Consider the following 14,727-nt stretch of genomic DNA (forward strand, 5'->3'; position numbering starts at 1 on the left):
GTAACTGAGGAGCCTTAAACAAAAATTTTTCTGAGAGCCTTAAAGAAAAACTGGCAGGGAATAGGACTGCTAGAGAAAAGCAGTCACAAAAGGAGTCATGCTGTAGATGGAGCACATCCAGTCAGTGCCCATCCTGTCTGCTTTGCCCCAGTGACCGAGGAAAAGTTGTGGATGAGGAGTGACAGGACACATGCTAATTTCATGTAATCACTCACTTCCCCTCCGTTCTGCATAATGCCACCTGAGTTACAAACAGTTTCTCACAGAACTCAGGGTCCCTCAAAACTGGGAAATATACTCCTTTTTTTCTTTTTAAAACTATTCTAGTGATAGCTGAGGAGAAAAGAAAAGTATAAGGGGTAACCCAAAAAGTATTTAGCATAACATAAATAGAGGAACATGGTCATTTTAAGATGACCACAAAGTCTGATAATTAATTTGTCCCTCTGAATGTTCTCCTGAGGAAGGATCTGATAGCTGTGCACTTTGTTGAGACGGCAGGAATCCTTTAACCTCAGCAATGAGGTTCACAAATCAGGGCCCTACCTAAGCCTGGGTGCGTTCTGACCTTGACGCAATCTGATCTGGGTGTACTCTGAGCCAGAGCAGCCACTGGTACCCTTGCCACAGCCTGCTGGAACAACTTAAAGATCCAAATCAATTACTTTGCTGTTGAACTGATAATATTGAGTGAGAGAGCATTAAGATACATTAGTTATTAATACTTTAAGGCTGAATTTGGGTTTCTTTAGGAGGGAAAATCAAGTCTAATAGAAATAGGATCTGGAAAAGAGAGAAAAACAGGCAAAGGGTGTAGCCTAGTCTGGTCTAGTGTTGATAGGGATCGAGGGAAAATTCCACCAAGGGAGAAGGAGGCGGAAAGAACTAGGATGATGTAGAACTGACGAACACGTAGCTCTAATCACAAGTCTGCACGAGGTAGGTTCATCAGCCCACCAAACGGAATATGACATGGAATTCTCAGATGCTAAAAAATAGCACCTGTCCTTCACTCCAATTTTTCATTCTTTTACTATGAGAATAATATATCAGCATAAACACTTTTGAAAAATCATCGTAATCGTAATGCCTGAATATAGTTTTCATATTTATATAATTCCTTTCAGTCTCAAAACATTTTTAAGTTATAGGCAAGTGTAAATAAAACGGTATATTCTGTTTTTAATATATATTTTTTTATTTTATAATACAGTATATAATTTTTAATGGCTGAATAATATTCTGAACTAATATAATTTATGTACCAATTCTCCAAACTGATTCCTATGTTTCACTATTAAAAATACCATCTTGAGAAGTACTCTTTCCATAGACATATCAATATTGTTGAACTATTATTATTGACAGTATTTCCATCAAGCCCCTTTCCCATTGAGAGCTGTCCTCCACCCACGGGGTGAAACTACCCACAGCCATGTTTGTGACTTTATTTGGACCCTGACCCTTGCAAAGCTGACTGGACGTAAGAGAACACCTGACTCAGGCCGAACTAGTTAGATTTTCTTTTTCAGGAATACAAAAGGTGTGTCACTGGTGGCACACTGGAGCTGGGGAAACCATTTCCCACCATGTGTATAGATGACGGCCACGAACTTATATAGCACCAGTTTTTTGGTACCAAACAGGGGACACAGATTCTCAGAGGAATATAACTGACTACTTACCAAATTGATTGTACTTCCTGATCCTAGTCCAACAAATAATGATGACGCCAGCAGCTGCTTTTCTTTTTCTTCTTTAGATTGGGCAAGAACTTGAGATTGATCCTTTTTTGTTATAGTTTGATCTACGTTCTCCATGACTCCACTCTCTTGGGGAACAGGCAGAACTTCAGTTTCATCACCAGTTTTGCTTTCCTTCTTGGGAAGATAGCCCTCTTTCCCCCACAATTTCTTTATGCCTTCCAGCTTTAAGCTATTTGTCCTACGGAGATTGATAATGAAATCAACTCAACTTAAAAATAATTGCTAGTTACTTTCTTGAAGCATTTTTAAAAAAACACATTATTGCCATTGCCTTTTAGAAGCAGTTTTCATGTTATATTTTATATTCCAGAAGTAAAACCTAGATCTCTAGATTTTATTTCAGTTACAACCAACCTCCCCTCACCCTCCAGCCAAACGATTTAAGGCAACAGAACTCTAGACTTAGTTAAAAATATCAGACCATTTAATTTTCATTTAATTGCTTAAATAACGTGTCCAAAAATAGAACTACTGTAAATCAGTTCCTTTCCCCCATTGACTTTTCAAAAATATCTTGTTTTTAATTCTGATGAGTTAAAGATGAGAAATGACTCTTAAATTTCTTAGCTATCACCATTCAGTGAAAGATTTAACCCTACATAAATTTATGAAATAAAATCCTGTTGAAAACAATAAAAAAATTCAAATCCATTCCTGTATGTAAATTTAACCTTTAATCCAAAAGGTTTTCTTAATATGAAGACTAGCTACATTTTCAACTATTATATAATGTACTTTTATAAAAATGAAATGAGGTTTAATCTGTAAAAAAAAAAAAAGTACAATTTCTGGGAAAAGCATGAAGGTTAGGAGTTTTTTATACCTCAGTTGAAGAAGAACTAAACTAGTGATTAGAATTTGGACTCACCTACTATTGTCCCAAAAGTTACAGCTATGAATCTGGAATGACTAATATAATCATAACTGCAAGATGAAACAGCCAAAGATTGCCTCTATTGTTTTCATGTAAGAACTGTGTGTCCTTGGTACTTGGCTCATTTAAGTATCCCTATCATGGTCAAAAATAGCATTTAAAAATTTTTTAATACAAGATAAGCAGATCATGAAATGAATCTAAAAGAAAGACTCAGAAACACTTGTACTGATTATTCTCTTCTAATTTGTTGCAATCATAATCAATTTGATTTTCTGCACTACACCAGAAACAAAAACAAGTAGTTATACTTCACACTGAGTAAAGAACTCATGCTATTAAGTACTAACTGGCTGAAAGAAACTCTGAATGTTAATAAAGAATGACCTATGGGGAATCAGTCTGTTCTTCCTCAATGAATTTTGCTGCTGAACATTCCTTTACAAGTATCTTCATCTCTCCCTTTCTTTCAGGTACCAAAAGAATTTTCTAAAAAGTTTTTAAGAAAATAAAAACTCGTCATCATCTTGGTCTAACTCAGGACAAGTCTGAAGGGCCATTCTAGCTTCCAAGCTCCCCATGGGGTCAGCAAAGGCCGTCACTGGCACCACATGGCATCTTAACTTCTTACCTCCGCCCAAACCTGCTGCTTTCCCCTTCCTTCCATCGGTGTTGATCCCAAGAGCACTCCTTAATATTCTGCATGCTAAATTCCAACACGCTCTGCACTTCCCAGGGAACCCAATCCACAACAAAAGGCAAAATGGGAGAGGGGAGGAAAAATAAGCCCTAAAAGGAACCCTGAGCTATTTTAAAGATTTTTCTGACTTACAAGTATTTCATCTGCATACATGCCTATTAGCAACATAAATTTTCTGTCATGCATTCCATACAGACAGTCTAAAAAGCAAGAAAGAGAGCAGCTTAATGCCATTTCATACACAAAATATGATATTAAACATATTATAAAAGAATTTTTTTAAACATGCGCCATCTTTGTCTGGATTTTGACAATAATAAAAATATAACTGGTGGTTTTATATGGTACAGCTTTGTATTATTTTTAATCAGACCATTCAAACACAGATGTAAACTCTGGTCAAGCAACCTTCAAAAGATCAGGGACATATTTTAACTCAGCTCTAGGAACTGCCCTTTGAGGTAGGGTTCTGCCTGTGACAGGGCTGGAGGTAAGACACTCTTAAGTTGGCCACTACTTTATTCTCAGTTTGCCAGAGGCGACAGAAGAGTGACTACCTCCTTTCTAAAACTCATTCACTTTGCCTATTACCACACAGGTTCCTGATCTGAAATAATGTGTGAGCTGTGGTCCTCTTTGCAAAGGAATTTTAAATTCATCCCTCCTGTTCCATTTTACGATAATATAGCATATGTGTAATTCCTTAGCAGCTCTACCAGATGTCACTTCTTGGAGGGTTGTACCTGCACACGTATAGAATTTACGAGGCCCTGTCAAGTCCTCCAGATTCTAGTTCAATACTGAAAAAGCAGATGCTGTCAACTGCTGTGCAGGTGAAAAAGAACTAAGTTCCTCCTTGGGGTCGGAGAGTTCCTGTCTCTCCTTTCCTCACCCCTCTCATCCCTGTTTGAGACATTTAATTGCCATCGCCTCCACCACCACATGGTCACAAACCATATCTGCTCTCCATGCTTGCAATACAAAAATTAAATGTCTGGGAAAGAAAAGGGTGTCAAAAAGGAAGGAAAAAAAAGGCTAAGAATGAGATTTTTGAACTTATGCCATTTCACTGAGCATATCATTCTACATTCCTCATAATCTATGTGTCATTCTTCTGAGATACACTTCTTATAACCATTTCACTGGAAGACTGACAAATGCAAAGATGAACAGAAAGTAAGGTGACCGACTCCTTAATGAACATATGAGAATGCAAAATTCAAACGGCATCTTTCAATGTTGTCACCTTCGAGACTCTATCACATTGATTCCAACAATGCTGCCATTACTAAAAACACTTAAACTCCTTTAGAAGCTCCTACACAAAGAAGGAAGCCATATACATTGCTTTGTGTCACAACAGGGTATTGACCAAAGTCATCCAGATTGATCACTAATTTTATTTCGTTAACTCAGCTTTGGATAATGATGACAATGATGGCAAGAACAATTATTAATATTAGCAGCTACCATTTATCAATTACTATGTAGTGGGTTGTGAGGCACTTTACATACATTTTCTCATTTTATTAACTTAATCATATTCCTAAAAACAATTTATTTACATTTCCAAAATCAAAATCTACTTAAAAAGAATAAAAATTTGGCTCCACATTAACACATTTATACATACGTATCACCAATTTTCAAGCAGCTGGAAAGAAGCTCTGAAAGCATTTTGAGCAAAATATACAACTTCCTCAAGTGAAGTCAATCACCTTATTTTATGTTTATATTTGTCAACGTTCCAACGAGATGGTTGTAAGAAATAGATTATAAGAAACAAAGAATGATATGCTGAATACTCACCTGGGTATATAAGTTCTGATATACTTTTTTAAACACACACACACACACAATATATAGTAATAACACACACATCATTACTATGTATAAAGCTTGTATACATCCTATGCTGTCTTGGAAGTAAGCAAGCTCTTTTAAAGTATAAGGACTTACTGTACAGCATTAACATGTGGAGAGCAATAAATAGAAACAACTGAAACAGCAGCCCATGCAGAATTTAGCTTTCAGGAACCCTTCTACATTTAAAGACATTTAAATACTCCCATGTTTTCATGTTTAATAAGAAAGGAACTTACTCTTTCAGCCCTGTCTCTGCACTATTCCCAGATATATCTGAACCAAGAGAAATGCCAGCAGGAGACTGTCGTCCAGTGAAGCCAGATGAAGAAAAGGAGAGTCCATATGGTTCAAAGTTGAGAACTAGAATTTTAAAACAATAACAGAGATTCATATTTAAAACTAAACAAAAATTATTTTAAAAAAGGAAAAACTATCAAAATTATCGTTTACTATTGAAATAATTGAAGACTAGAATCCAGTGGTAATTTTTAAACTGGAAGGGACTTTGGAGATATTCTAATCAAATATTTATAATAACAATAATAAAGTAGCTAAGATTTATTGAATGTCTACTATAGTCTTCATACTATTAGTTAATCAAAGACACTCTTTCAGGGGCCTGTGAGCTCAGTTGGTTAGAACACCATGCTCTTAACAACAAGGTTGCCAGTTCCATCCCCACATGGACCACTGTGAGCTGCACCCTCCACAACTAGATTGAAACAACTACCATGTTTCCCCGAAAATAAGACCTAGTTGGACCATCAGCTTTAATGCGTCTCTTGGAGCAAAAATGAATATAAGACCCGGTCTTACTTTACTATAATGTAAGACCCAGTCTTATGTAAGACCTGGTCTTATTTTACTATAATGTAAGACCCGGTCTTATCTTATATAATACAAGACCGGGTCTTACATTAATTTTTGCTCCAAAAGATGCATTAGAGCTAATGGTCCAGCTAGGTCTTATATTCGAGGAAACACCATACTTGACTTGGAGCTAATGGGTCCTGGAAAACACACTTAAAATAACTTTTTTAAAAAAGGGGAAAAAAAGAGTCTTTCATTTTTATCATTTTACCTCCCTTAGAAACTGAAAAATAATTCAATTAGGAAAGACAACTGATAAAGCATGTCTACTGAAAAGTTGCTGCTCTCATGCAAAAATGTTTAAGATATGAATGAAGAGATGAGCATGTTTTTGCCTAACAAAATGCTCTTAGGCAAGTCTTACACCAAACAGAGTGATGGAGCCCTTAATGTGTAATCTCTCTTACTGACAAAGAACAAGGTTTACTCAGATTCACATTCCTTTGAGTCTGTATAATTTTCGATCAGAGCCATGAAAATTCACACTGTGATTGTGGTAAGGGAGATGACAATATCTATTCTCTTCCTTCAAAGTAACAGAACCCTCGACTCTTAGCTAGGTACACGGCCACTCAGAAAAGAGATGACATTTCCAGACTCCTTTACTATTTGAGTTTTGGCCAATGAAATTACGTACATACTTTGTGTGCAACTTCTGGGAGGAATCCTCCTGGACTAAAAAACATCTTTTTTTTCTCCCTTCCTCTTTTATAGTCATGAAGCCATCATCAACCCTGATTGCCTACTTATGAATCTTTTTAATGAAAAGAGCAAATAACCTTTTGCCTTGCATAAGGACCCACTTTGCTTATTTGTTTTCTAATATGTTATGTAGCTAAACCTAATCCTAACTGGCACATTTATCTTCTTGGACTATCTGCATTGTAACACAAAAAACCTAATTAAATCATAAAATGTATCTTAGAAAATATAAACATGAACTTCTGTAATTATTATCTTCCTTTTACAAATGAAGAAACTGTGGCAAAGAGTTTGCTACGAACTTACTGAAGATCACTAAAATAGGAAATGATAGAGCCAGATAAGAAACCAGATATGTACTCTGGTTTCAGAGTTGCACTCTCAACTATACCGCCTCCTCCAAAGGAAACAGCATCTAACCCAAAGAGTACTAAATAAATGCTTGTTTGTTAGCTAAACGAATGATATAGAAGAGGAATCAATGTGCAGTAGAAAAAAACAAATGGGCTAATTAGTAATCAACAGAACTGAGTTCTTGACGCAGGTTGGGTGTTAACCAGATATATGAACTAGACCTTAATTTCTTTGTAAAGTGAAGGGTTCAGACTAGATCAGCAGTTTCCAAATGTTGATTTGATGACCAGAGTCAAGCTGACTTCACAGAATCACCGACGGACCTTTTTATACAAACAGCCAAGCTTTCAGAGATTTAGGTATAGACGGTATAATCTGTATCATTTCTAAAATCTCTCTGCGATTCTGATTCACAATCATCTTTGGAAACTATTTGTTTAAATCTTTCTAAGGTCCTTTTCAGCTACAATACCCTCTCATTTTAAGCTTTTCAATGCTCTAATCTAACCTTCTATCCCATATTGCCCTTTTTTTAATAGCGTCTGTGACGATTGGTCATCTAGTATCTGCATTAACACTTCCACTAATAGTGAATAGCTCAAGAAATGTTTCCTATGCAGAAGACAGAGCTTAAGCAAGGAGTAAATGAACATACAGTTTAAACAAAGAATAAAAAGAATTCAAAATTAGAGGTGAGAGTTTGAGAGAGAAAAAGACTAGACATGGAAGGGGACAGTATCTGGAGAACAGTCACATAAAATTCTGATCCTGAGACAAAAGAATTGATTGCCATCTAAGGAAGGCCTAGAAAGGTTTGAGGTTGAGAATGAAGTTCAAACCACATTCTTCAGTGAAAATTTCCCAAGGTCCTTCCAGAAGTGAATGATTAGAAGGGCCAAAGATTTTTAGGAGTTAACTAGATGTCCAAGAACTCATGTGTATGTGGGGAGCAGGAGAATAATAGTATGCAGAAAGAGTCAGGGGAAGGAAGAAGATGGCTGAATTGCAACTTAATGAATAGAAGTTAATCACAAGAAGAATAAGGACAAAGGGCAATTCATGTAGAAGAGAAAGCACGAACCGAAGGTAGAGAGTCTTTGGGAGTTGCAATTTATTGAAAGTAATCCAGGTGAGAGGGAAAATATACACTATCTTGGGCATAAATAAGAAATTCAATGTTTAACCTGATTGTGTATCCTTCATGACTTTAGAGGCCTTGATTATACACACACTCCCTTTTACTTTTTTACTACATAAGTTCCAGGTGTGTAACATTATAATTTGACACCTGTATACACTACAAAGTGATCACCCCCAAAAGTCTAGTTACTATTTGAACCCTCCTTCTTTATCTTAACCTTGGACTGCAGTTTCTTTATACTTTGATCATTTGGCTCTACTTCTCTGACCATCCCAAACTGTTGTTTTTTTTATTTTTTGAGAGAGTAACAATCTCAACTTGACATGGTTTTCTAAAAGCCATAGTTCTGTAGGCAGGAGATTATACTGTTATTTCCCCTTACAATTTATAGTTTTATCTAACATTGGGACTACAACATATTTGAATAATGTTTTAACGTGAAATTTAGTAGTCACTGAAAATTATTTATAAAAATCTCAAATAAGATCAGTATCAGAACTGACTGATACTTGAAGGATTCCAGAATTAACAACTTTTTAGTCCAAAAATACCATTTTCCCCCTACTCTTTATTTTCTGTCTTACAGCCACTCATTCTGAGATATATAATTTTATAACTTATTCCTCAAATATTTATTAAGCATTGCTATGTCCTGTCTCTTAATTCATTTCTTTTTCCTTGACATAACAGTCTAATCTCATGAAATTTTAATTTTACTTTAGAGAACTTCTGAAAAATAAATTTGGGAAGAGCCTAATTTGAGAGCTTAACCCCATTTACAATGATGATTCTACGGGGGGGGGGGGGAGAAATGTAGTTGGCAAAGGAATGCATTAGCTTGGGGAATTCCAGGATTATCTATTTTATTTGCATCTGCCACTTAACTCATTTAAAGAAAGAAGACAGTCAGTGCCAGGAATCAGGCCCCTCATCCTACCTCCCCTTACCTACTCCATCCCTAAATTGCCATAATAGAAACTGATGGCGTCCAGACATTTTAAAACAAGGAAATATGGCAATTGGACCATATCTCCTACTCTGGAACTCCAAATTTTCACTCTATGCCCTGGATGTCGTAAGGCCTCTATATGGACTATATATAGTCTCAGGTCGGGCAATTGTAATTTAAAACTTTATTTTTTTTCCTCCACATAGTCTATCAATATATGAGGAATTAATGGGACGGAAACTGATTATTTTTTGAAAGGAAGTTGAAATTTCTAGGCCATTAGGTATCACTGTGCTAAATAATATATCAAAAACCTTAAAAGAGTAAGTACTCTGCAAAAAGATAACATCAAGCCTATTATTAGTATTTATATTTTTTGGTCTCATTTGAGGATTAACCATTTTAGTTCTACCCAGCACAGAGCCTGGAAAATAAGAAGTACTCAACAAAATTATTAAATGATGAATAGAAAAAAAGAGACTTTTCATCATTGAACTTTGCGGTATTAACATTCTGAACCCTTATATAGATAATATGCAGTGGTCTCCTTGTATTCATATACATACTGCCCATTCACCATCCAAGTATCTCAGTGATTTCCTGTTTACCAAAATCATGATAGAAGTCTTTCCCTGACATGCTACATTTCTTAAGTGTAAAGTTATTCTTTCCTTTCTTACTGTTCCTAACTTCACTGATAAGATATTTTGTTGGAGAGTATTCTAATATACTTAAGATATACAGATGTACAAGGCTGCTGAGAATGAAAATGAAACTCACTAGTCCATAGTAACCAGAGTTGTTTTTTGAAACTTTTTCACAGATATGCTTATACGAATATCCGTTAGCCCTCTAGCACAGTGACCAACATAATAATTACACTTTCGAAGTCTTTCAAAATTCTAGGATGGCTGTCACGTTTCAGGCACTTCATATGTATAGAAGGCCTATGACTTTGTGAATACCTCTAGGTTAACTTTATTTCTGGATTTCTAAAGACCTCGCCAGGGTAAACAAGTCACAAGTAGATTTATTAAAGATAATAAAAGTAAATATCCTCAGTTATTTGCTTACATGCATTAAAAAAAAAATGATGTCTCTATAACCTAGCTTATAAACTCATGATAAATTACCTTTTTCCTGAGAAAGCTTTTCCTGTTGCCGTTGGTGGTGAGGTTTATAAGGTGCTGCCCCCTGACTCAGTTGTTCAGCCACAAAACCATCTAGAAAAGACAGGGAAGCATCTACCTGCATTAAAATGAAGCAAAAATTAGGAATTAAAAAAATTTACCCTAAACAGTAGACTGTACATTCACATAAATACTTTCAGTCCATGTATCCTAAAAACAATTTTTAAATGAAAAACAGAACTTCAATTCCAAAACTGCTACCTAACTGTCTAGCTTTCCAAAATATCTATAATCAAATCACTCGGCTAATAATCTGACAATGTAAACCATTTGCAGTTATTATTAATTTTACTGCATCTCAGAATACATTTTTGAGCATCCAATTATATTAGGGCATCATGTGAGGTGCTATGATTGAGACAAAGAAAGACACAGTTCCTGCCCTCATGAGACTTATAACCTATTAAAGGAGAAGATACATACACTACGAGCTGTAATCTGTATGTATTAGCTTCTTCCACTGGGGGCTAAAAACAAGGTGTTGACAAGGCTAGTTCCTTCTGGAGGTTCCAGGGGAGAATAAGTTCCTGTCCCGTCCAGCTTCCAAGAGCCACCAGAATTCCTTGGCTTCTGGCCATATCACTCTGATCTCTGTTTCTATTGTTACTTCTCCTCTGACCTCTAGCCTCACTTTTATAAGGACCCTTGTGATTATATTATGTCTACTTGGCTAATGCAGGATAATCTCCCCATCACAAAATCCTTAATCACATCTATTTACAAAGTCCCTTTTACCATGCAAGATAACATAAGCACAGGTTCCGGGGATTAAGAAGTGGATATCTTGGATGGGTGGAGGGCTATTATTCAGCCCCCTTTGATTTAACTGTCTGATTCCCTTCTATGAAAAAATGTTTTTTCAAATCTTATGGAAAATTACTTAATTTCAAAACAGAAAGGTATAAGACAATGATTAAATGAAAAGAAGTAAGAGATGAAGAAAGGGCAAGGGGAAAAGGAAAAAGAGAGAAAGAAAAATAGATATGTAGTGATGACCTCAGAAACCAAAGATTTGCTTCTCCTGATGTAGCTAAGTGTTTGGAAACAGCACAGATAATTTAGAACAGCAGGTAATTCGCAAACATTTAAATGGCTTGCTACACTATGAATTTGGAAAGGTTTAGTTTCAATAAATTCTTAAGAGATGAAACTATGTCATCATCGTTATCTTTCATGGGAGGAAAGGGGAAATGTGGTTACTTCCAAGTCTAATACTATGTACAGCAGATTTATTAACCATTTCAATGTCTCTGGAATGCCTACCATTATGTTAAATCAAGGCTTCTGCCTTTAAGGAGCTGTAGAGAGAAAGAATAAACGAGGGTTCAAAATTAATACAAGCCATGAAAATCTGATTCAGAATTAGTGGGACTACTGCCCACCCTCTCCTCTTTCTCAATATGTCATCCAACACACACAAATTTGAACGTATCTGGTTTCCTTTTGGAAATTTTCTGATTTACACCAATCTGAGGGAGAAGTTGGGACAAATTCAGAAGGTGAGTAGTAACTGAGTGCTGTGTGTTAAAAGGGGTGGTGGCTGAAAGCCGGTGGGAGAAGGAAAGGTAGGTGGTAAGGTTCCAAAGTGGTAAAGAATTTAGGCAGTAGGTGGACAAAATAAAATGGAAAACTATTTTTTTACATTCTCAAAGAAGAGAGAGTAATAATAAAATGACACAGTAGAGAAATTCAAAGGAGATAAAAATAAAAATTCTTCAATTATTATATATAAAAGAGATTGTCAGAGTATAAATCCCTTCACTGCAATTCTCCAGAAGAGATACTCTTCTATTCCTGACTATTTAGGATCAATACTGAATGGAAGCTCTCAAATTCTCTCTCATATCAATGTGAGAAAAACTCTAACCTTCATCTTAAGTGCTGCAGAAATTATATTTTGATATATTCCAGATATAGCACAAATGCAAGAATTATTCTGTTAAAGAGTATGCAATCTTTAAAAAGATGAAACGCAGATGTCTTACCACCGTGTCTTCACAACTCTTATTAACCGGAAGCAAGCTCTTCATAAATTCCACATTCTCATGCAAATGCTTTAATTCAAATGCATGCTGTCTCATGCAAGTATTCAAAGATACAGTAAATTCCTGGATTAATCTCTCAACAATGTTAGAAGAGTGTGCTTGAGGTGTCAACTTGGTCACAGCAGCAATTAACCAGGCTTTCGTTTCTGAAGAAATGGAGTCATTCATAAGCAACCTGCAGAGCTTGGTTATAACTTCATCTGGCGTTTCCTTATCTAAGAGATAGGAATACTCCCCTAAAACCTACAAGTAAAACAAAGAGATATTTATGTACAAATACCAAGTTATACAGCAAACTATACTTGGAAATCTAAACAAAGTGATGACTGCTGGAATAAATTTAATCTAGATTAACATATTCTCACAGTGAAGAAACTATTAGATAAAGATACAACTGTACATTTTAGGTTCAAAATCATACCAAGAATTGGAACGCAATACAAAAAAATTTTCCACATCTTTATCATTAACAATATATAAAGCAGATAGATACCTGTACAAGTTAGCTTTTTTCTGAACTTCCAGGTTTGGTTGTTGGTTTTTACAAGTACTTTCACATTCTGCTATTATTTTCCAATAAGCATTTAAATGAGTCGTTGTCACATGCCAGCATGCATAAGAGTCACCTGATATGTTTCATTAAAATACAGATTTCTACACATTTACCCCAGATATTCTGATTTAGTATGTCTATGGTGATAATCTACAATATACATTTTGAACAACCATCAGCTGATTCTCATGGACATGATCCACTGAACTCTAAGGAACACTCGTCTGTGTTACATATCCTTTTTCTTACATCTAACTTATTCAGGTGATACATAATCCTACTCGTCTAAGAATAATAAACATAATTTATGGAGTGCGAGCTCTTTCGTAAGTGGTATTTATGAAGTATTTTTATGTCTCTGGTGAAATAACGGTACTAGCAAGATAAAAAAGAGGGAGGTGAGGTGACAGTCAAAGGAAAATTTATAGCTAGTAACAAGAAGAGGAGGAAAAACTAGGACTAAATCAGTTCAACCTTTAAATAGTACAATAATTTTAAAAGATGGTAGGTAGCTCTAGAAGAACAGGTAACCTAAATCCCAGTTCAAATATCAGTGGACTTCACTTCTGGGAAGATGGAGTCAAAGCATTTTCCCCTATCCTTCCCACTCAGTACACATAAAATCCCTTGATGTCATACATAAAATACACACAAAAAGACTCAGAGGTGAAGAAAAGAAAGCAGATCACTAAGGACCGTGGGAATTAAGGAACAACATTGTGGGTTATCTGTTGCCTCACAGGCCCCAGACCAAGTATTGGAAATACCAACGGACTCAGACAAAAAAGTCCCAAGGAAAGCCTGCTCTCTAGCCAAAGAGCCAAGAGGACAGAAAACTTTTAGACAGTAACTCCAGCCAGGCACCACATAGAAAAACTGCAGCCCCACCCATCCCAGCAAAGACGGGACGGAGTGGAGAACCAAGACTTCCACCCCACCAGGCTGTAAGAGGCACCACAACTCCCCCACAACGGTGGCGACAGAGAAGGCCGAGTTGAGGGGGCAGGACTTTCATCCCCACCGAGCTGCAGAGGCCACTCCTCTGTAGTGTCCATGAAGACCACTTCACCTACACCCAGGCATAAAGAGGTACCCTCCCCTCTCTGCTGGGATGGTGTCAGGGGCTGCCCAGGACTTTCACCACTGCTCAGCAATAACGAAGCTACCCCTTCACAGTGTCAGTGGAGGCCACATGATTAATCTCCACACCCCTGTCAACACAATCTCCAAAAGAATTTAATCCACATTTACAGAACAGAACACACCACCCAACAGCAGAATACCCATTTTTTTCAAGCACCCACAGAACATATAACACACACCACACCACAGGCCATAAAACAACCCTCAACAAATTTAAGGAATCACAGAGTATTTTCTCTAACAATAAATATCCAACCAACAATCAGTAACAGAAAAGATAATAGGAAATTTTTCAAACACTTGAAAATTAAACAACACCCTCTACACAACCTTTCCAGAAACAGAAGAGGAAAGAACATTCTCAACCCATTTTATGAAGCCAGTATTACCTTGATACCAAAACTAAACAGAGTAGGAAAAAATGAAAACTACAGCCCAATATCCCTCATGAACAGAGACGCAAAAGTTCTTAACAAGGCTTCAAGAAACTACACAAGAAATCCTAGATTAGTAAGTGAGAGTACGAGACTGCAGGGTACGAGATCAAAATACAAAAATCTATTATATTTGTATG

General features: G+C 36.3%; 1 protein-coding gene across 3 annotated transcripts in view; it reads right to left on the minus strand.

Moving 5' to 3' along the window:
* Positions 1–14,727, minus strand: part of AP4E1 (adaptor related protein complex 4 subunit epsilon 1) — a 66,986-nt gene that overhangs the window by 24,540 nt on the left and 27,719 nt on the right. For all 3 annotated transcript variants that reach the window (XR_004423192.1, XM_033107924.1, XM_033107923.1), the window contains exons 14-17: positions 12,398–12,700; positions 10,356–10,470; positions 5,443–5,566; positions 1,686–1,944 (exon numbers count right to left, since the gene is read on the minus strand). Coding sequence is in view for 2 of the 3 variants with exons in the window: in XM_033107924.1 (XP_032963815.1) it covers positions 1,686–1,944; positions 5,443–5,566; positions 10,356–10,470; positions 12,398–12,700 (801 nt within the window). In the remaining variant the exon portion in view is untranslated. The remainder of the gene's footprint in view (positions 1–1,685; positions 1,945–5,442; positions 5,567–10,355; positions 10,471–12,397; positions 12,701–14,727) is intronic.

The sequence above is a fragment of the Rhinolophus ferrumequinum genome, chromosome 6, assembly GCF_004115265.2.
Source record: "Rhinolophus ferrumequinum isolate MPI-CBG mRhiFer1 chromosome 6, mRhiFer1_v1.p, whole genome shotgun sequence".
NCBI lineage: Eukaryota > Metazoa > Chordata > Mammalia > Chiroptera > Rhinolophidae > Rhinolophus > Rhinolophus ferrumequinum.